This window comes from Gouania willdenowi, chromosome 21 (genome assembly GCF_900634775.1).
Source record: "Gouania willdenowi chromosome 21, fGouWil2.1, whole genome shotgun sequence".
Lineage (NCBI taxonomy): Eukaryota > Metazoa > Chordata > Actinopteri > Blenniiformes > Gobiesocidae > Gouania > Gouania willdenowi.
Genome location: NC_041064.1, coordinates 12,486,320 through 12,508,455, shown reverse-complemented (window position 1 = coordinate 12,508,455; position 22,136 = coordinate 12,486,320). Strand labels below are relative to the sequence as shown.

General features: G+C 41.4%; 1 protein-coding gene across 4 annotated transcripts in view; it reads left to right on the top strand.

The window, feature by feature from the left end:
• The window catches only part of lrp2a (low density lipoprotein receptor-related protein 2a), a 56,356-nt gene that overhangs the window by 11,382 nt on the left and 22,838 nt on the right, over positions 1–22,136 (top strand). For 2 of the 4 annotated variants that reach the window (XM_028435592.1, XM_028435594.1), the window contains exons 12-48: positions 612–835; positions 1,265–1,471; positions 1,589–1,791; positions 2,592–2,732; positions 2,871–3,074; positions 3,428–3,620; positions 3,870–3,995; positions 4,155–4,285; positions 5,580–5,717; positions 5,814–6,095; positions 6,221–6,460; positions 8,711–8,830; positions 9,170–9,286; positions 9,378–9,758; positions 10,511–10,525; positions 10,711–10,959; positions 11,471–11,682; positions 11,785–11,969; positions 12,535–12,763; positions 12,881–13,058; positions 13,148–13,276; positions 14,122–14,288; positions 14,432–14,575; positions 15,220–15,329; positions 15,615–15,792; positions 15,887–16,100; positions 16,184–16,423; positions 16,591–16,779; positions 17,287–18,219; positions 18,613–18,778; positions 18,845–19,003; positions 19,078–19,367; positions 19,451–19,651; positions 20,048–20,290; positions 20,642–20,767; positions 21,021–21,140; positions 21,589–21,720. In XM_028435592.1, the coding sequence (XP_028291393.1) occupies positions 612–835; positions 1,265–1,471; positions 1,589–1,791; positions 2,592–2,732; positions 2,871–3,074; positions 3,428–3,620; positions 3,870–3,995; positions 4,155–4,285; positions 5,580–5,717; positions 5,814–6,095; positions 6,221–6,460; positions 8,711–8,830; positions 9,170–9,286; positions 9,378–9,758; positions 10,511–10,525; positions 10,711–10,959; positions 11,471–11,682; positions 11,785–11,969; positions 12,535–12,763; positions 12,881–13,058; positions 13,148–13,276; positions 14,122–14,288; positions 14,432–14,575; positions 15,220–15,329; positions 15,615–15,792; positions 15,887–16,100; positions 16,184–16,423; positions 16,591–16,779; positions 17,287–18,219; positions 18,613–18,778; positions 18,845–19,003; positions 19,078–19,367; positions 19,451–19,651; positions 20,048–20,290; positions 20,642–20,767; positions 21,021–21,140; positions 21,589–21,720 (7,516 nt within the window). Of the gene's footprint in view, positions 1–611; positions 836–1,264; positions 1,472–1,588; positions 1,792–2,591; positions 2,733–2,870; positions 3,075–3,427; positions 3,621–3,869; positions 3,996–4,154; positions 4,286–5,579; positions 5,718–5,813; positions 6,096–6,220; positions 6,461–8,710; positions 8,831–9,169; positions 9,287–9,377; positions 9,759–10,510; positions 10,526–10,710; positions 10,960–11,470; positions 11,683–11,784; positions 11,970–12,534; positions 12,764–12,880; positions 13,059–13,147; positions 13,277–14,121; positions 14,289–14,431; positions 14,576–15,219; positions 15,330–15,614; positions 15,793–15,886; positions 16,101–16,183; positions 16,424–16,590; positions 16,780–17,286; positions 18,220–18,612; positions 18,779–18,844; positions 19,004–19,077; positions 19,368–19,450; positions 19,652–20,047; positions 20,291–20,641; positions 20,768–21,020; positions 21,141–21,588; positions 21,721–22,136 lie in introns of those variants that run through there. The other 2 variants (XM_028435593.1, XM_028435595.1) reach the window with 2 other exon arrangements.

The window sequence follows — 22,136 nt, the reverse complement described above, 5'->3', positions numbered from 1 at the left end:
CTGTCATATAAAGGCCACTAGAGCCCATAAAATCCTTTAAAAAAAAAAAAAAAAATTACTTTTTGTTTTGTTTCTATCATATTTCATACATAGGTGTTTTTAAGTCAAGTTTATGGCAGCAGTGATAATATGCGCAACTTCTCTGGATGCTAGTGGAAGTAGCTGTTAGCAATTAGCAATACCAGGAGCAGGTTACAGAAGAAGTTAAAGAATTATAATGGTATCCTGCTTGAAATGTTATGACACTACATGACCCCCGCGACCCTCAAAAAAAGAAAAAAGCGGGTTAGAAAATGGATGGATGTATTATTGCTGCAAAAAAAAGGCTATTAGCATTGCACGTTGCAAAGGTAACACAATGTAGTGGAAGTTGCACCCATGACTTGAACAAAGGATGATTGGGGCTAGGAATAAGTTGTGTACAAAATACAAACATGCAGGAATAAACTAGCCCCAGCTACATTTTCACTGTACACACAGATCAATAAATATTCTGTTAGGATGCACCTAAAGTAGTTTGCGTGTGATTTTTAATCATTTCCTGTTTGCTAATGGAAAGAGAGGCCACCAGAGGTAAGATCCCTGCTAACACTGGTATCTTATGCATGCAGGTGTTCTCTGTGGACATGGACGGTTCCAACATGCGGGTGGTTTTGAATGTGTCGGTTGACTACCCTGAGAATTTGGCTGTGGATTGGGTGAACAATAAACTGTACATTGTGGAGGCCAGTGTCAACCGGATCGACATGGTGGACTTTGATGGAAGTAACAGGGTCACGCTCATCACGGAGAACCTTGGAAACCCTAGAGGACTGGCAGTGGACCCTACTGTCGGGTAAGCACATCCTCCCGTTTCATCCAGACGCCCACTCTCCATGTCCTCATTCGGTGTCTGTCGTGCTTCGTTGGCATAGAAGAAGGGGTGGAGGGTGGGAGGTGAGGTGAGATTAGCCGATTGCCCTGGGTGGATTAGTTCAGAGCAATGTAAGTGATGACCGTCATTGTAATCCAATAGTTTAGTTGAAGGGGGAAGGGGGGAGAGCCAGGTGGCTACAGAGATATTACTTATCTTAAACTAATGTACAGCTCATCGGTGGAATGCACTGCCACCCACATAGAGACATAGAGTCATACTTTAGATACTAGACTTAATTAAAAAAATTGAAAGTGTTGTGGATACTGGCATGCCTTTGTACTGTATGCCCTCCACAACATAAAGCAGTCCTTTCACTGTGCAGATTAACGCATTCCCCTCTTTTCACAGGTATATGTTCTTCTCAGATTGGGAAGCAATGAATGGACAGCCAGGCTTGGAGCGGGCCTACATGGATGGATCTAACCGCTATGGGATCATTAGAAGCAAACTGGGCTGGCCTGCTGGCATCACACTGGACATAGAGGCCAAACGTGTTTATTGGGTCGACAGTCGCTATGATTATATTGAAACTGCAACTTATGACGGTTTGCATAGGTAACTCTTTTTAAAATGATCAAAATGTTGACATAAAATGATGATGGTAATTATGATTTTTCAGTTTGTAATATTGTGTATACTAACAGACCAATATTTCCCACACTTGTTCTATAGAAAAACAGTAGCCCATGGAGGGTCTGTGGTCCCACACCCCTTTGGTATCAGTCTGTTTGAGCACACTCTCTATTTCACCGACTGGACCAGGATGGCAGTGATGAAAGCCAACAAGTTTACCGACAGCAGTCCTCAGGTGGTTTACAGCACGTCTCAAACTCCACATGGAGTAGCAGTGATACATCAGCTCAAGCAGCCAGAAGGTAAGGACTCAAATAAGGCAACTATCCTGATTCACTTAAATATTCCTTTATTTTAACACAGGGGTGTTTGAACTCGGTTCCTTAAAGGGCTGCAATCCTGCAGGTTTCAGATGTCTCACTTAGGCCATTTTCAGACTGCAGGCGAAAGTGGCCCAAAAACATTTTTGTTTTAGCCCATATGTGATCTGTCTCCGATCTGTTAAAGGAAGTTTGAACGTCCCAAATAAGATTTCTTCATATCGGACCCAGGTCACTTCCATATGTGGTCCTAAATGCAATATATATCTTATATTTATCTGACAGTTATTTCATTAAAATGCGACAAACGTTGCAATTCTACGGCCCAGGGGGAGCGGCAGGGAGGAGAACTCTTTTAAAATTTTCTTCCTAAAACTAGTTGACTCTTATGGTGCTGACTTTGGTTGTACACACATTTTGTCAGATGCCTCCATATTTACTTCTGTACAAACAGCGCTTGCCTGCGTGGTCATGTATAACCATAGGACCTCATTTGCACATGTGGGTCACTTCCACATTCAGTTGATACTCTAAGCTGATAGAAATTACATTTAATATATAATAGGAACTAGCACATACACACACACACACAAAGAATATCAGATTTCTCCAAAAAATGATAAACTGTGTTAGGACTTTCTATCTGAAAGTAGCCTGAGATGTTTAAGAAGTGCATCCTTCCGGGACCAAGTTTGAACACTTCTGCTGCAAATGTTCGTTTTTCTAAAGATCATCTTATATCTGAGTTTTTAGTCATTGTTGACTGTTTTTTTTATTCCCAGTACCAAACCCTTGCAGTGTAGATAAAGGTGGATGTGAGCAAATATGTGTGCTAAGTCACAGAAGTGATAATGGAGGACTGGGTTATCGCTGCAAATGCCGTATGGGCTACGACCTTAATGCTGACGGCAAGAGATGCCTGGGTGAGAAAATGCATCCCTTTAAATCTTCAGTGCTTTTTCCACTCATTTCAACAGATTTCATAAATTTAAAATGTTCTTGACATGATAAGGATGTTTGCATTCTTTGTTTGATCTTATCATGTGACTCATTTCATGCAGCCGTGAGGCAGTTTCTGCTGTTTTCCAGCCAACTGGCTGTCAGAGGAATCCCTTTTAACCTCTCCACCCAGGAGGACATCATCCTGCCTGTGACCGGTTCACCCTCTTATTTCGTCGGAGTAGATTTTAGTGCAGAGGACGATGCTATCTTCTTCTCTGACACAGCCAAGGATATCATCTATAAACAGAAAGTCGATGGAACGGGTAAGAGTTTGTCTCCGCTCAAGCACTTTCCAAGCCGCTGATGCAAAATTTGAAAGCTGATGTAAAAAAAAAGTAGTAACATCAAATAATTATTGGAAAATTAATGGAGAGAAATACAATATTTATGTTGATAATGCAGTGCTATAGAGGTAGATACTTGGTGAAAACTCTCCATGTTGCACTGTTAAAGATATAGACACTCCAGCTCTGATCAGTGAGGTTTCCCTTTGGTTTCTTTAAATTTCTCTGCTCATTTTACAAGAGGAAAATTCAATCTGACAGCCTATTTATTTAAATGTGTGCCTCTATCATCTCTGTGTTAAATGCTGTTTTGACTGCTTTGATCTGCACAGGCAGGGAGGTGCTGGCAGCCAATAGAGTGGAGGGAGTAGAGGACCTGGCTTATGACTGGATTTCAAAAAACCTTTACTGGACTGATCCCAGATACAGGAGCATTTCTGTAATGAAGCTGGCTGATAAATCTCGGAGGGCTATTGTACGCAACCTCAACAACCCCAGGGCCATCGTGGTTCATCCACTTGTCGGGTAAATCGAGAGACGTATGGTTAGATTGAATGTGAATATTTACAATTGCTATAATGTTTAAATGAAAGTTGTTTCCAACTGCCTGAAAGTCATAAAGGCTTCGATTTCAGACTATTTTAGTGTGAAGGGCAGTTCTGTAGAAGCTGGTATGAACAGGTTAGCTTTAGAGTGTGAAGGGAACTAAAAGCAGAAATGCAGCATCTTCTATTAGAAATGTGATCTCTAAGTATGTTCTTTTTCTCCCGTCAGGTATATTTTTTGGACCGACTGGTACCGACCAGCAAAGATTATGAGGGCTTGGGGCGATGGCTCACATGCCATGTCTATTGTAAACACTACGCTTGGCTGGCCAAATGGTCTCGCTATCGACTGGAGGTGAGCCAAATGTTCTGCACCATCCAGCTATTTTTATAGTATCCCATGCTGTGTTATCTTCACTGCCATCACTCATTTTTAATGCTCCTGACAAACTACCTCTATGATAATAACCTTGTTTTTGTTGTGTGTTTTTGACATGCTTTGTTCTGCATACAGCTCAATGCGTCTGTATTGGGTGGATGCTTTCTTTGACAAAATCGAGCACAGCAATTTTGACGGTCAGAACAGGCTTACGTTGGATCGCATATCCCAGATCTCTCATCCATTCGGCCTGACCATTTTTGAAGGTAAGGGCTGATATCGTTGAATGACTGAGGTGAAAGTAACAGATTCCAAGTACTCACATTACTGTAATTGAGTTGCTTTTATGGGTACTTGTTCTTTTTTGAGTGCATTTCTAAATCAGTAATATTATTTGTACTTAAAGCAGAACTAAGTTACTTGCTCTTAGCGCTCCCCCTAAAGGTCCCTTTTGGTTATGTCACTGTCGTAATCACTCCGCACCCCCCGCCGCCTCCCCCACCTTTGCTTTCCCAAGACGGTAGCAACCGATCACTGACAAATCCTAATACAGCAGTGACACTAAGGGTGCTTTTACACATATAGTCCCATGTGACCATGTGAACAGTATGAGGAAGAGAGACAAGTAAAATAAATGAATGATGTGGTAGTAATACGGAAGGGAGTGTGGAAATGTGTGTGATGTGTTTGTGTGCTGACAAAGCGGCTCTGAAAATGGATGGATGGATGGATGGATGGATGGATAAGTGGATGGATGGATATTTGTGTGTGTACTGCCTGATGGAGCGCTGGGTTGTGAGTGTGTGTGCGTGCCTGTTGCCGTGACGACAGTGTGTGTGAATGCTGCTGAGCCGTCACTGCATGGAGTTGTTCCGATCCTCGGACAGAAGTCTTCTCTGCCATTTTTGCTGGCTCTGCCATGATATAAGTTTGAGAAAAGTCAATTTGTAGACAACCGTGTGCATTAGTCTAGCATTAGTTTGTATTGGGCTGCTGTAAAGCAGTACGTCTTGCCACTGGGTCGGAGGCAGGAAAGATGCAAGTGCAGTTTTCTGGCTAGAGACAGCACGGAGAGATGAAAGACCCCCCAATCACCCCATTACCCCATTGTATTACCCTCACAGGGACTACTAAAAGGATTTATTAAAGTGAAAAAGTTACTTATTTCTGCTTTAGGTACGTTTTAAAAGTAAAGTAATTTGTTACATTTTTACACCCAACCGTTACTGAGTAAATCATTTTTTTTTGTTTTAAAATGATCAACGGACATTGTGAAACTACAAAAAACTGAAATGACCAGACAACAATCAAATGCATCAGTTCATAGCTGAACAAACAGATTAAACATAATGCACTGCTCCAAAACAGCATTGAATGCTGCTTATTTTCACACTTTTATAGTTATATAATAAATTAAGTTCCAAATGTACAAGATCTCATCTCTTTTTAAGTTTATACATGAGATGGTTACTTTATGCAAAATAAGTAATTAAATATATCAGGAAAGGATTAAAAAATGAAGTAAGAGATATTGGGCCCTGTTACTCCTGTCACATCCAGGCTATGCATATTTCACCGATTGGCGCCTGGGTGGCATTGTGCGTGTGCGCAAGAATGATGGTGGGGAAATGGTCATTATCAGAAGAGGAATCAGCCACATCATGCACGTCAAGTCTTTCAACTCCAACACCCAGATTGGTCAGTGGCTCCTCTCGTTGTGCTGTCTGTCTGCGTGCGTAGCAGTACTCTCTTGTCAGTCATATTCAGGTAATTACCCTCTGCTCTCCGTCTCAGGTTCCAACCTCTGTAACCGGCAGACCAACCCTAACGGGGACTGCAGCCACTTCTGCTTTTCAGCGCCAGATTCCCAAAGAGTGTGTGGCTGTCCGTATGGCATGAAGCTGGCGCCCAACCAGCAGACCTGTGTGGACGACCCTTCCAACGAGCCTCCCACCCTGCAGTGCGGAGCCAACTCCTTCTCCTGTGGCAACGGCAAATGCGTCCCAAACAGCTACAGATGTGACGGTGTTGACGACTGCCATGACAACAGTGACGAAGTCAATTGTGGAGCAAACAGTAATGTTTTTGTCAATCCTGCTGATTGTGGCCACCATCAGTCAGATGGAGTAAAACATGTTTTAATGTTGTTGGGTTGTTATTGCCTTGATATGATTATAACAGTCAAAATCTTTGTTTTATAGACACTACTTGTTCCCCCTCTGCATTCACCTGTGCCAACCGACACTGTGTGCCTGCCAGATGGCGCTGCGATGGGCACAATGACTGTTTTGATAACAGTGATGAAGACGACTGCCCAACGCAGGTGCCTGGAACGTGTCCTGCCAATCAGTTCACATGTGCCAATCAACGCTGCATCCCACACACATGGCGCTGCGACACTGATAACGACTGTGGGGACAGCTCGGATGAAGCAGACTGCTGTGAGTACCATTACTCAAATAGTTAGGGAATAAACATAAGTATTAGTACATTTAAAAACACTGAGGATTATTGGTTGAAAGGGGAATGGTGATGGGGCTTCCTTCTGGAAAAAAATAAATAAACCAATGTCAATTGTATTGACTAATAGTTTTTGTCATTTATTTCATTGCGTTATTGTGACCAATACCAGCCCTCCATAAAGAAAGGTAAGAAAAACTTTATTGGGGGAAGATATAAAAAGAGGATGCAGTGTTACACATTAGTGAGGGGGGTGGAACAGGGGAGAGGGAGTTAGACAGTGGAAGGTGTGGAAATAGTCAGCAGACTATATTTTTTAAAATGACAATTACTAGACTATGACTAATTAAAAAAACAAGTTAACAAAAATTAAATCAAAACATATTATTTTTGTTGACTATTACAAACTAAACTCTAACGTTCACATAGAATGAAATCCAATCGTAACTAAGTTTTTTTTAAATAAATAATTATGCTAAAAATCTGTTACTGATTTAGACAACTAAAATCTTGATGTACTTTAGTTGACTAAAACTAGACTATAACTGAAAAAGTCTTGATGAATAAATTTGGACTAAAACAAATTTGGAAAAATTCATCCACGATACATCACGATATCTGTGTCACTGAAGAAATTCAGAATTTATTGACTGCACTGAATCCATTTCATGGGAATTACAAAACATCGTCAATCAATTTCACATGAATGACAGCCAAGTAAAACAAAGTGTATACTGCACAGTGGCTCTTCTTAACATCCACTAACCACAACTAGTCACATGTCCTTGTGTTATGTTTAAGTCTTTAAGGGAAGACTGATACATAATAATGCTTCAACAAAATATTGTTTGTGCAAATTAACTTTGAATCATTAAAAACAAAATGAATGCAGAAAATACTAATTTCAGTGCTGATATATCAACTTCTCTGTAAACATGGACACATGTCATGTCAGTGCTGCTTAACAAGCAGAATTAACTTGTTTTATGAAAAATAACAACTTTTCCCACGGATCTTCTGTAGCTCTGATGAGATGTTGTTCAAACGCTCTGAGCAGGTGCTGCTGCTCACATTGCCTCAGCGCTTGACGAGAAACGGACGAAGTTTCACAGGCACAGCAAAGTTAAGCAGGCACTGGTTGGCTTAGGAGTCAGTGATGATTTGCGTAGTTTTTTGGCAGTTTAGACAGGGTTTCAGGTGGTTTAGGCGGTGGTTATTGCAGCCAAGATGGGAAAGGGAGGGCGGTGCACCTAATGAGCACTCCCCAGAATAAAAAAAGTAAAATAAATAAATATTGATTATTGGCGCCAGTGAATCAATAACGTACCGCTAGACGAAACCTCGCGATATATTGTCGTATCGATATTTTGGCACAACCTTACTAAAATGTAAACTTTTAGAAATTTAATTATTTGAATCTGATAGAATGTCACCTTAAGAACCAATCACAACTATTCCTCTGTACTGGGTGTTAGTTGCTGATGGTTATTTTAATGAATATGTATGAATATAATTTTCAGTAACAAAAGCACTTCATCGCTGTCCATGCACTACACCAGGGATCTCAAACTCTGATCCTGACATGTTTTTGTTCTCTTCTCCCTCTAACATGCATGATTGTAAAGAGAGATTTGTTATCAGGCCTTTCTGCAGAGCTAAATGATGACAGACAAGTGTGTTGTGGCAGAGAAACATCTAAAAAATGTAGAATTGATTCATGAACTCTTTCTCTGTTGTCTAGTTGTTGTTGTTGTTGTTGGTGGTGTTCCAGGTTTGCCAGACTTTTTTTTTTTTTTTTACTTCTTTGAATGTAAAATATTTTTCTCATATTTAATTTTTATCAGGACACACATTTACAAAATCCCATTACTTTTTGGTGTCATAATCCCCTATTTCACTTCAGATTAACAATGAGAGCCATGAAACATTCCTTTAAAAGAAATCTTAAGAGTACATTTTAGGGCGTTACCATCCATCCATTTTCTTCTGCTTATCCGTTGTGGATCACAGGTCACGGGGGCCGCATCCTTAGCAGGGAGGCCTAGACTTCCCTCTCCCCGCCCACTTCATCGCGCTCTTCCGGGGGAATCCTGGAGTTACCCTAAACTATTATTCACTGTATTTAAAGCAACACATCCTGTTGAGCAAGTGGTTCAAATCTGCAATCATCTACATAGTCAAAAGATCATCTTTTCAAAAATAACCTCTGAAACCATGTTTTTTTTTTATAGATTCAGGAAGTACATGCCACCCAGAACAGTTTCAGTGTCCAGATCATCGCTGCATAGATCCAAACTATGTCTGTGATGGAGATAGAGACTGTGTGGATGGAGCAGATGAGCAAGGATGCAGTGAGTAGCTTAACTTTCTGAATCTTTTTTCTGCAGACTGACTGTAGGATGTTGTTGTTGGTTTATTGAAACCACAGATAAGCTGCTGCAGTGCTGTGCGTAATCATTGGAATTAGTTTCATTCCACTTAGTTTGAATAGAAATGGGTTGCTTTTTTGTTTCCGTGTCATTTTATCACCAACACAAGTTTTCAATGGTTTTGTTAGATGTAAATATCATGAAAAAGGTCTCAACAAACATCTATTATGTAAGGCCCTCTTGTGAATTGATCTCATTGCACATATTGCACAACGTAAGGTATTGGACGTCAACATGCTCAACTGTTTTTCCCCCCTTAAGTTCACAACTGCACAGGGAATGAGTTTAAATGCTCCAGTGGTCATCAGTGCATCAACTCCTACTACAGATGTGACGGAGTCTTTGACTGCAGCGACCGCTCAGATGAGCAAAGCTGCCGTGAGTAGATATTTTACATGGTTAAAGGAGTACTCTAGTCTTCTTTGACTTGGCTGATTGTTCGTGTAACATTCTTCTTGGTATGTCTCAGCTACCAGACCTCCAGGGATGTGCCACCATGAAAAAGAGTTTCAGTGCCAGTCTGATGGGAGCTGCATCCCAACCACGTGGGAGTGTGATGGACACCCAGACTGTGCGGACGGCAGCGATGAGCACCACGCCTGCCCACCTCGCACCTGCCCCTCCGCCCTTTTTCGCTGTGATAACGGCAACTGTGTGTTGCACAGCTGGATCTGTGATGGGGATAATGACTGCAGGGATATGAGTGATGAAAAGGACTGCCCTGTTCCACCTTTTCGATGTCCCAGTTGGCAGTGGCAGTGCCCGGGCCACAGTGTCTGCATCAACATTACCACAGTGTGCGATAACACCCCAGACTGTCCCAATGGCGCTGATGAGTCTCCACTCTGTAGTAAGTCTTTCTCTTTTTGTCTAAAACCTGTTTATCCTGATTCTGATGACAATCTGTCCTCCCTAAAGTTGATTAGTTTAAAAATCAATTGGCATAAAATATCAATATCTCAACTAATCATGTTTGATATGACTTTTGGGTAACACTTAACTTGAAGTTTTATACATAATGCTGACATTATGCCATCATTAGCATGAATAAGGGGTCATTAAGGTTCTCATTAAGCTTTCATTAAGTGTTTACTAAATTATGACACCTTTGGAGCTATGTTGGCATTTTTGGGGTAGGGATAGACATTTTCAAAGGCATGGGCACCTCCCTATAACAGTAGATTCAAATAGTAAAATCAAAATTACAGAAAAAATTTAAAGGAATTAAAACTCCAGTAAAACAGGTCCAGGACTAAATAAAAGAGGAATTGGCATTTTTGGGTTAGGTGGAGGGATCTAGTGAGGTTAGGTATGGTTAGGGTTAGGGTAACGAAGGATATTTAATGACAGCCTTCATGACACCATATTTATGCTAATGACAGGTGTTATGTCATAATATTGACAGCGTAATGTCAGCCTTTATGTATAAAACTTCACGTAAAACTTTTTTGTTTGTGATCTATGAAGGCGGCTTAACTGAAAAGTGGCGTTTAGTGTCATCTGTTTTTTTTTTTTTTAAAGAATCAAGCCTGCGTGTGATTTGTCCAGCATTAACTCAAAATTAATATGTAATTTTTCATTCTTGCCTTTCACACCTTTCAGATGAGCCTTTACCAGGTAGGAACAATCTTGCAATCACTGGTTGAAGTAATGCTGATTCCATTGTCAGATTTTTTGAGTCATAAATTTCAACAATTGCATGCCAAAGAGTGTATAAAAAAGTAGTATTTTTTACTGAATAAAAGAAGCTTTTGGAGGCATTTCCTATTTCTTGTTTTTGATTAATTGTCTCTTCCACTCAGATCAGGAGAGCTGCTCTGACAACAATGCTGGCTGCACCCACGGTTGTATTCAGGGCCCTTTTGGGGCCCAGTGCACATGCCCTGTAGGTTATCAACTGAGCAATGACTCCAAAACATGCGAGGACATAGATGAGTGTAGCCCGCCTGGACTATGTAGCCAGCACTGCTTTAATGAAAGAGGCTTTTTCCGCTGCCACTGCCAGGATGGTTACACTCTGGAAGCAGACCAGCGTACCTGCAAAGTATCGGGTGAGGACGGGGGGGGATTGGCATCTTTATTTTTTTTTTTCTAATAATGAAGCAAAGTTATTTTATCATCAGTGATTTGGGTTTCATGATTATTAGACTGACTGCTGGGAAGGGGCCACATTTAGGGGAAGCGTGGCCTTGGGACTGGATGACTGACACATTGTCTTTGTCCCGCCATGAGCTCCTCTGATTTCTTAAGATAAGACAAATAACATGAATGTGAGTCATTGGCCAACGATGGTGTAATTAGGACATAATCACAAACAAAGGGCTGTTTATGGAGAGCGTGCCTGACATGAGCTCCTCTTCCACACAGATAACCCGTTGAAAGGCTTTTGCAATACAATAGGATATTATCTAGACAAAAGTACGCTCCCTTAGGACTGCCATCTGAGTCGGGTCTATTTAATGCTCTTGTTGTATATCTCTGGACACCAAGCAAAAGCTGATGAGTGCTCTGATTTGCATAAGAATAAACAACATAAAACAGTGATTTGAATTGTGTTTACAGATTCTCGGCAGGCATTCCTGCTCGTGGCGAGTCGCAATCAGATTGTGCAGGATGAAATCACTGCTCAGCCTAATGTTGTCCGCTCGCTTGTTCGAGACGGACGCAACATAGTGGCTATTGACTTCGACTCAGTAACTGACCGGATATACTGGTCGGATACAAGTCAGGACCGAATCTGGAGTTCACACAAGAATGGCAGTGATAGGACTGTGGTGAGATTATATATATAGTATATACACACACATGCATTACTAGATCATCTGTGGTTTTGTCTAAGCTGCGTTTATGTGTTGTGGGAATGTGTCTGGTGACAGATATTTGACAGTGGGGTGACTGTGACAGAAAGTCTTGCAGTGGACTGGGTCGGAAGAAGCTTGTACTGGACTGATTACGTTCTGGAGACCATTGAGGTGTCTAAACTGGACGGCACTCACAGGACTGTATTAATTAGTCAAAATGTCACTAATCCTCGTGGCTTGGTGCTGGACCCAAGAGACAGGTGAGATGTTGAAGTCGTCTTTTATGTTTGCATTTTAAAACCCACTGCATGTTCTGATAAAGAACTCGCGGATCGTTTGGCAATCTTAAAGGACCACAAGGTCAATTATCAAACATTAAGGTCTTATTTGGTTTTAAAAAGTCTTAAATCTGTCTTTTTAATGTCATAAAAATGTTAACACATGGTTTGTAGGGTTTCAAAAATTGTAATTACTTTCAAATCTTTAAATAATAGACCACAATGGATTGATTGAATTCCTCCAAGGGACTCCTTGTATTCGAATGTAACTGCTTTGTAAAGACAAATTAATACTTCAATGCCATTTTTGCACAAACTCATGTTTAATGCTAAAATGAAAATTTGTGTAAAAGTGATTAATTTTTTATTATTATAGTATATATATATATATAAGTATATTTGTGGGTTTTATTTTAGTTTATTGTGAAGTTGATCTTAAAGTTAATTCCAAGTTACATTAAAAAGGTATTTTTTAAAATGAATTCACCTTGAGCTGTAAGAACTCTGAAGAAATACACTGAAAGTTAAAAATCTCTTTATCTCGTAGTGTCCACTTGATGTTCTGGACCGACTGGGGAAAGAACCCTCGCATTGAGCGAGCCAGCATGGATGGGAAGCTAAGGACTATTATCATAAGCAACAAACTGTTTTGGCCCAATGGGCTAACCATCGACTACCCAAACAATTTGTTGTACTTTGCTGATGCATACTTAGATTTCATTGACTACTGCGACTACGATGGGAACAACCGCAAACAAGTTTTGGCTAGTGACTTGGTAAGCACCTCAATTTGTTAATCATTGATCATCCAAAAGCAGATAGAGCTCCGTTAATTTTATTTTTCCAATAGCATGTGTGAGACACTTGTTTCTTTTGCTACCCTCTGTGAAAAGGTACTGCAACACCCCCACGCACTTACCATTTTTGAGGATTTTGTCTATTGGACCGACAGATACATCAACCGTGTGATGCGAGCTCATAAGTGGCATGGGGAGAACCAGACAGTGATGCTGTTCAACCTCCCTCAGCCTATGGGCCTGGTGGTAGTGCACCCAACCAGACAGCCAGCAGGTACAGCCCAGATAGCCAAGTTCAAAGTAGATGATGATGATGTTTTTTTTTACCATGTGGATGCTGTCAACAATTATTTTGGTTTACAGGGACCAATTCCTGCTTGAGGAGCCCATGTACCCATATTTGCCTGCTTTCTGCAGTGGGACCAAACTACTACTCATGTGGCTGCCCTTCAGGTTGGACTTTGGCAGTTGACCAAATCACCTGCATCAGAGGTAAGCCTCCTGCTGATTAAAGGTGAAGACTCATCAATCGACTGTTAGTGGCTTTCATTTTAGCTGTGATTATTAAAAGAGCTTAACCTTTTCTGTAGAAATGTGGTTCTTGCATGCTTTAGGTGTAGATACCAAGAAGAATGTGTAACCCATGCTACTTTAGTATAAGAATTTTGATCCAAGAACATTTCATCGTGCTTCTATTTAGACTCTTCTATTAACTGCTGTTCCAGTGATAAGTCTTAAGAATCATACATGTGTGTTTCAAGGTCTTCAGAAGACAAGGCACCTTTAATTCAAAGTCACAGAAGTCTACCTTAGGTCAGCAGCTTAACGCTACTCAGGTTTCAGGCCTTTCAAACAAATCCGAATTTAGTCTCCCCCCCCAATGAAACCAACGATTACTCAAGAATGAAAATGCCCTACGACCATTCATTGATTCTAATCTCTGATGACACAACACATCATCTAGTGGAACCAGCTCCTTTCACCAGACAATCCAATTCCGAGATAAAAACCTCTCAGCTGAGAAGTCCTGATTCACCTCAGATTTCTTACACCTAAAGAAACTGTTAGTTCTAATCCCATTTAGCCAAATACGACTTTTTAAAAGGTCTCGAAGGAATTTATTGTTACGGAAGGAAGAAGTTAAGGAAGCGGGCTTGTAATCGGAGGGTCACCGGTTCAAATCCAACCCCGACCATCACTGTGGGATGATGAGCTTAACCCTTAACCCAAACTGCTCGTGTTATACGTCGCTTTGGATAAAAGCGTCTGCTAAATGACATTTTAATATTGTAACATGGGTTACTGTGTTTACCTGTAAATATGTTTATCACTTCTAGTTGAGGATCCCTTCCTGGTGGTTGTGAGAGACAGCATCATCTATGGTATTTCCTTAAACCCAGATGACAAAAGCAATGATGCTATGGTCCCTGTTGCTGGACTTCAAAACGGATATGACGTTGACTTTGATGACAGCGAGCAAACCATCTACTGGGTGGAGCACCCAGTAAGTCACTATAGGGCATCTTTAGTGTTTTTTTAAATTATTTTTTATTAGCATGTGATGATACAGAATATTATCCTGATGTGGTGGTGCCGTGTTACTTTGTATTAAAGTCACAGTGTAGTGTGTCTGCATTTGTTCATCAGGGTGAGATCCACAGGGTGAAGTCCGATGGGACCAATAGGACAGAATTCGCACCTGCAGCCATTCTCGGCTCACCTGTTGGCTTGGCCTTGGACTGGATTACTGAGAACCTTTACTACACCAATCCAGCCACACAGTCCATTGAGGTGACCAAAGTTATTCCATACCCTCTAAGGCAGAGGCGTCAAAATTGTCTTTGTTCAGGGGCCAATTATGGAGCAGTTTGATTTCAAGTGGGCTGCAAATTTTTGAGCAGGAAAAAAGAGCAATTTCAACATTATTTTACCCTAGTTTTAACTTCTTGTATAAATGAATATGTTAAGTATGTAAAACACTGCAAATATCCAAGAAAAAAATGACAGATATCAGTCCTTGCAGGATCTTCTCCTCAAAACTCCTTGATTTTGACTAATCTTTGTGTAATTTCGAGGAATTTTTATGGTATTTTTTGTGCATTGCAGGAATTTAGAGAAAATTAAAAGTTCTTTTGACAATTTTCAGTTAAAATTTCCTGCAGTTGTGTGATGTAGGCACAGAAAATTTGCGAACTCCTGCAAAAGTTAAGTTTCATTGAATTTGTGACTTTGGAGGGACTGAGTGATCAACAACTGAATTGTTCGGTAGTTTACACAATTATTATGTTTGCTCTGTTGGTTTTATTTTCTCTGTGGGCCACATTGGATGATGTCCTTAAGTTTGACAATATGGAGACAATATGTACAGTTAAAGATAGTGTAAAAAAAATACTTTTACATGACAGTAATTACATAGTTTTATGTTGTTTGGCCAGGTCTTAAAGTTGAAAGGGGAGGTCCAGTACCGTAAAACTCTAATCACAAACAATGGCCTACCGACCGGCGCTGGCAGCCCTGTTGGCATTGCAGTGGACCCTGCACGTGGGTAAGCCCAGTTCATCACAGTCCTGATACATTCACAGAGCTGCAGTTTCTCAACATTAACAGAATGTCCTCTGTTACCTAGTTATGTCTCTGAAAACACAGCAAAAAAGGAAACAATGTGATTTAACGCTTTCAGTAAAGTATTAGATATTAGTACTTCCTCTATCAATTTTCTCCTATTTGAGGATTTGTTTCTGATTTGAGAAATAAAATCAGTAATTTTCTTGATTTAAAGATTCATTATTAGCCGTACTGTCATCCTGTCACTGTGCTCTGTGTTTTAAAGCAAACTGTATTGGACAGACCAGGGAACTGAGAGTGGTATCCCTGCTAAGGTGGCATCTGCAGACATGGATGGCCTGAACCCCATCATCTTGTTCACCAACAATCTTGATCACATTGAGTTTCTTACTTTGGACATCCAGGAGAATAAGTTGTACTGGGCTGTCACCAGCACTGGCATGGTAGGTCCATGTCTGCGTAACTCTTTCTTTAGTCCACTTTACATTTCTGATAATTACGGTAATCACAGAGTAAATATTGTATCTGTTTCCACAGATTGAACGTGGTGATGTAGATGGGAGCAACCGGATCACCATCGTAACAGGGCTGTCCCACCCCTGGGGGGTGGCAGTTTATCAGAACTATCTGTACTTCACTGATCGGGACTTTGAGGTGATTGAGCGTGCTGAGAAGTCCACAGGTGCCAACAAGATTGTGATGCGAGACAATGTGTCAGGACTCAGAGTTTTAAAAGTTCACTTTCGAGACAGTGAGTACGCAGATAGATACAATGAATTTTTGACGTCATTTAGTATTTTTCTTAGTTTTTATCTCGCATTGTCCTTGTTTCAGCGTCTGCTGGTACAACTAACGGCTGCACAAACAACATGGGAGTGTGTGAGCATCTCTGCCTCCCTCGACCCAGGAGTCTGTTTACCTGTGCATGTGCCACTGGTTTTAAACTGAACACAGACAACAGGACTTGCTCTCCTTACCAGTCCTACGTGGTGATCTCCACTCTGTCTGCTATCAAAGGCTTCAGTCTACAGGAGTCGGACCACTCTGAGGCCATGATGCCTGTGGCAGGGAGAGGTCAGTCACACTTCGATACGTTTTTTTTTTTTTAACTTTGCAACAACTACTTAACTGCTATGGTAATATTTTATATGTTGGGATAAACGAATGTATTAAAAAACCTAGCGAAATGTAATGTTTTAATACAAAGCACTGCTTTCAGTGACGCACTTCTTCTTTTGCAGGCCGTAATGCTTTACACATCGATGTTCACATGGCATCTGGTTTCATCTACTGGTGTGACTTTAGCAGCACTGTTGGGACACAGAATGGAGTCAGACGCATCAAGCCAGATGGCTCAGGATTACATAGCGTAGTTACATCTGGAATAGGACGCAATGGGATACGAGGCATCGCTGTAGACTGGGCTGCAGGTATGTTATAGTCTTTATTCATCCATCCATCCATCAGAAAAAATGTGAAAAACACTCAAGTTGTTTAAAAAGTTTACATGTGCCTTTATATTAGTAGTTCTTAACCGAGCTTTGATCGAACTTCAGGGGTTTGTTGAGACAGTCAGGGTTCGGCAGGGGTCATGACACACACAGTAAAAATATTTTACAAAAATTAAATTTTCATGATAAACTAGTTTATTAAAACATGAATTGTGATACCAATGTTACATTTTAAAATTAAATATACATTTATTAAATTAAAATCATTTTGAACTAACCTTACTGCTTTATATGCTTTAGGATTAATTCATTTTAACCAAAAATATATTTCCGAGCTATTGATAGAAATGAACTTGAACATACAGTATTTAAATGTATTATTTAAAATAAAAATGAAACAAAAATCATGAATATCAAACCAGTATCAATATTTTTTGCCTAAACATCAAACAAATAACTTAATAAAACAACCTTTTTTTTCCTCAGGAAATTTATACTTCACCAATGCCTTCCTGACAGAGACCTACATTGAGGTACTGCGCTTGAACACAACCTTTCGTAGGGTGCTACTGAAGACGCAGGTCGACATGCCACGCCACATTGTTGTGGACCCTAGAAACAGATATTTGTTTTGGGCCGATTATGGACAAAATCCTAAGATTGAGCGAGCTCTCCTTGATGGAACAAATCGCACTATCTTAGTTTCTTCAGGGATTATCACTCCGCGAGGCCTCGCACTGGACTGGCAGACTGGCTACATCTATTGGGTGGATGACTCTTTGGATATGATTGCCCGAGTCAACCCCCAGGGAGGAGAAACCGAGATAGTCCGGTATGGCAGTCGCTACCCAACTCCTTATGGAATCACAGTGTTTGAGAATAGCATTGTTTGGGTGGACAGGAACCTGAAGAAAGTGTTTCAAGCAAGCAAAGAGCCCGGTGGCACAGAACAACCTGCTGTCATTAGAGACAACATCAATATGCTGAGGGACGTTACAATCTTTGACCAGCACACCCAACCAATCAGTGCCCAGGAGCTTAAATACAACCCATGCATGGAAAATAATGGAGGCTGTGCCCACTTTTGCTTTGCCCTGCCAGAGTCCGGCACAGGGATGCCAAATAAAAAATGTAGCTGTGCTTTTGGAAATCTTGCAGCAGATCAAGAGAACTGTGTGGTCTCTAGAGATGATTACTTGATCTATACCACTGAGAGCACTGTGCGCAGCTTACGACTGGACCCAGAGGACCATGCACTGCCTTTCCCTGTTGTCAACGTGCTTCGTACTTCAGTCGCTTTGGATTTTGATTTGACAGACCAAAGGATCTACTTCACGCAAAGCTCAGGTGCAGGAGCTAGCAAGATCCGCTACATCAGCCTGTCGTCTCCCACAACAGATCCTGTGGATGTGGCTTCAGGTATAAAATATCCATTTTTAGTAATGAAACTGATGTTCACTCTGAGTCCAAGTGTATTAATTTTTTAAATGTGTACAGATGTTAAAATACTGTATGCAGGATAGTTGCTTATTATTGTTGCTTATCATTCAGATGTAAAAAAAAACCCAACAACTATGTAGTTTGTTTTTGTTGTTTGGACACGATACAACCAATGATTGAACCACTTCTTCTGAAATATAGGCAAGGCAAGGCAAATTTATTTGTTTAGGGCTTTTCATACACAAGACAATTCAATGTGCTTTACATGATTAAAAATGTTAGCATTGAATGCTGGCAGTTTGTTCCACGTCTTTGCAGCATAACAACTAAAGATATGGAATGTGTATGGTTCTGATGTATGTGGTTTGACAGATCTCGGCGCTCCGGATGGCATCGCATATGATTGGATAAATAAAAGAATCTACTATAGTGACTATGCTAACCAAACCATCAGCTCTATGTCTGTGGATGGTGCTCAAAGGACGGTTGTTGCTCATGTGTCCAGGCCCAGGGCCATCATGTTGGATCCATGCAGGGGGTAAGACAACTTAAGATATGTTGTAAGACAAGAGCGACCAGTGTAAATTGTTCTTTTTTCTCATAGATACATGTATTGGACGGACTGGGGAACCCATGCAAAGATTGAACGTGCCACATTAGGTGGCAACTTCAGAGCAGTGATTGTGAACAGCAGTTTGGTGTGGCCAAACGGCTTGACCTTGGATTATGAAGAAGAGAGGCTTTATTGGGCCGATGCCAGCTTGTAAGATCTGAAACTCACTTGGATCTGTTGCTGTTCTCATAATCTACAGCTTTACAATTTTTCTCTGCTCTCAGACAGAAGATCGAGCGCTCATCCCTTACTGGGTCTAATCGTGAGGTCATCGTTGGCACGGCTATTTATCCGTTTGCTATGGCCATGTTTGGTCAGTTCATCTACTGGACCGACTGGAACACACGCAGCATTTATCGGGCAAACAAGCATGACGGTTCTGACCAAAGAGTCATGATTCAGAACCTCCCAACTCGACCAATGGACATCCATGTTTTGGCCAACAGGAAGCAGCAGCTGTGTGACAGTCCCTGCCAGCAGTTTAACGGTGGCTGTAGTCACATATGTACACCAGGTACTCACTGTTTTCATCATGGTACTATTATTGTGAAGCTACTGAACCCTCAAACAAACCAGTCCAGTCTTATCTCTTGTTAGGACCAAATGGAGCTGAGTGTCAGTGTCCATCAGAAGGTCGTTGGTATCTGGCTGACAACAAGCATTGCATCTCTGATAATGGGACTCGATGCCAGCCCGGTCAGTTCACCTGCATGAATGGTCGGTGTATTCGAGCCCAGTGGAAGTGCGACAATGACAACGACTGTGGAGATGGCAGCGATGAACTGGAGAGAGTCTGTGGTAGGCCCATCCCGAAAGATCTTTAAACGACCTCATTATTTAATGATCAGTCAGTGCTTTTGTCTCTTTCCGTCCTGACTTAGACTAACACTTTTTTCATTCTTTCACAAATATCTTTCTAAGGACATAAACTAATCTTCAGCAATGCTGGTGTGTATTCTTGCAGTGTTGTGATTGCTTTTCCAATTACATTTTGCTTTAAACTAATATCACAAATCCCACTAACACCGGAATCAATGTCCTTATCTTTGCATGCAGTCCCACAGCTGCTGTCATCCTTTATTGCTTTGTCAGGTAAAACAAGCCTTAATGCTTGAGCGATGCTTATTTCTCTCGACTCGACGCCCTTTTGTCCAGAGCTATGACCCGCTCGTAAATCTTCACTCTGATTGGCAGCTTTCCACACCTGCGAGCCCACGGTGTTTACTTGTGGAAACGGACGATGCGTTCCCTACCATTACCGCTGTGACCACTACGATGACTGTGGAGACAACAGTGATGAGTTGGGCTGTCTCTTCAGGCCTTGTGACCCCAACTCAGAGTTCAGCTGCAACAATGGGCGCTGTATAGCAAGGGACTATGTTTGCAATGGCATCAACAACTGCTTTGACAATGGCACCTCTGATGAATTGGACTGCCGTGAGTATTCTCAGTTTTGTGTTCGATCTAAAGTGGATTATAGAATATTCAAAGTGGTTTTTACTTGTAGTTAGGGATGTTTGATATTGGCTTTTTACTGATGGCTGGTACACCAATATATTCAAACACAAAATTTCCTATATTAATCAATACCGATATAGATAGACCCCCTCCTCAACCTAATTTTAGGATGCATGATATACATCTTAGAAATAACAGGTTCAGCCTACTTTTAATATAATGCCTCACTGTGTGTATTCTTAGTTATGGAAAAAGTGCCACAGCGCAAACAAAAATGAGATTACCCATCTGTACTTGTATTCATTCTGCTGTAATTTATTTTTTTCTCAGCTGAAAGAACCTGTCAGCCCGAGCACACAAAGTGTCAGTCCACCAATATATGCATTCCACGTTCATACCTGTGTGATGGGGACAACGACTGTGGGGATATGAGTGACGAGAGCCCAACACACTGTGGTGAGTTTAACAAAACATTTGGAATTTTTGGATGTCTTAAGCAATCCATTGTTTTGTTTTGCTAATTTCTATACAAATATTCACCCAATGTGTCATACATTTGTGTTATAAATATTTTGATGCACCTTTAGTTATATTTGAGACAAGACCAATTATCATGTTCATCTTCACATTCAATCTGCATGAAACAGGTTGTAGTACAGCAGACTGATACCCACCAATTAATCCCACGTTTTTTTTGTTACTCGTTTAGCTGCGTCTACATGTTCCCAGAGTGAATTTCGGTGCTCCAGCGGTCGCTGCATCCCCGCCCACTGGTACTGTGATGGAGGGGCGGACTGCGCTGAGGGATCTGATGAACCCCTCTCCTGCAGTGAGTGTTGTGCGACTCCCTCTCCCTCTTGAACGGGTCTTTTGACTTTTTGTGTCTTCCCCCCCACCCCGCTATCAGCTGCTCAGTTATTGGGTGTCTACGTCTGTGTGGGAGAGTAAAGTCAGTGGTGTATTTCTTTGTTGACGATGTGGTCAGTTAGGCCTCCTATTGTGCGCTGCATTCCTCTGTGGTGACGCCCCACAATGTCCGCCGACAAACAGCACCTCCCCCTCCTTTTGTTGACCGGGGCTTACAGAGCCTCACGTTGGCTTTTGTTAAGATAGCTCACCATGCATGGGAATGTGGAGTTGCCATGACTATTTTGAAAGCATTGCCAGTGTGTAATTGTGCCTTCCTCATTAGCTGAGAATTAGCTGGAAACTCCCTGTCATTAAATAATAATAAAACTGTCCCCACATGCATCACGGTCTGTTGTTTGTTTGTGCAGCAACGCAGACCCGAACATGTAACCCGGATCAGTTCCGCTGTGACGACGGCAGGTGCATCGCAACATCGTGGCTCTGTGATGGTGATAATGACTGTGGAGACATGAGTGATGAAGACCAGAGGCACAACTGCGGTATATACAGTCCTGCATTGCTACTTGTTTACTGCTTGTACCATTTGTTTACAATCTATTCCTTCTTAACACCCTACCCCCAACGAGAACAGTCCTCTTCTTTTCCATCATTTCTCAGATCAGCCCCCTCCTGCTCCCCTTGCCCTGTTGGTATTCAGGATACAGGCTTTGATGGGGGGGTAGTGTTTTTACTCTGCCAGTCTCGTGTAGAAGGACTGCAGTCCAAGAAGTTGGCATTTCTGATTTCTCCTGCCTCTCTCGTAAATTTCGGTCCGTTTCCTTTCTCCGGCATCCAGGCTCACAGAGGATCAAGATTCTTATATTTCGCCACTGTGTGCACTCCAAAAATAAGATGCCTGAAGCCAAAGACTTGAGCAGAGCTTGAGCCTCAGTGGGAGACTCACTTCAAACGATGC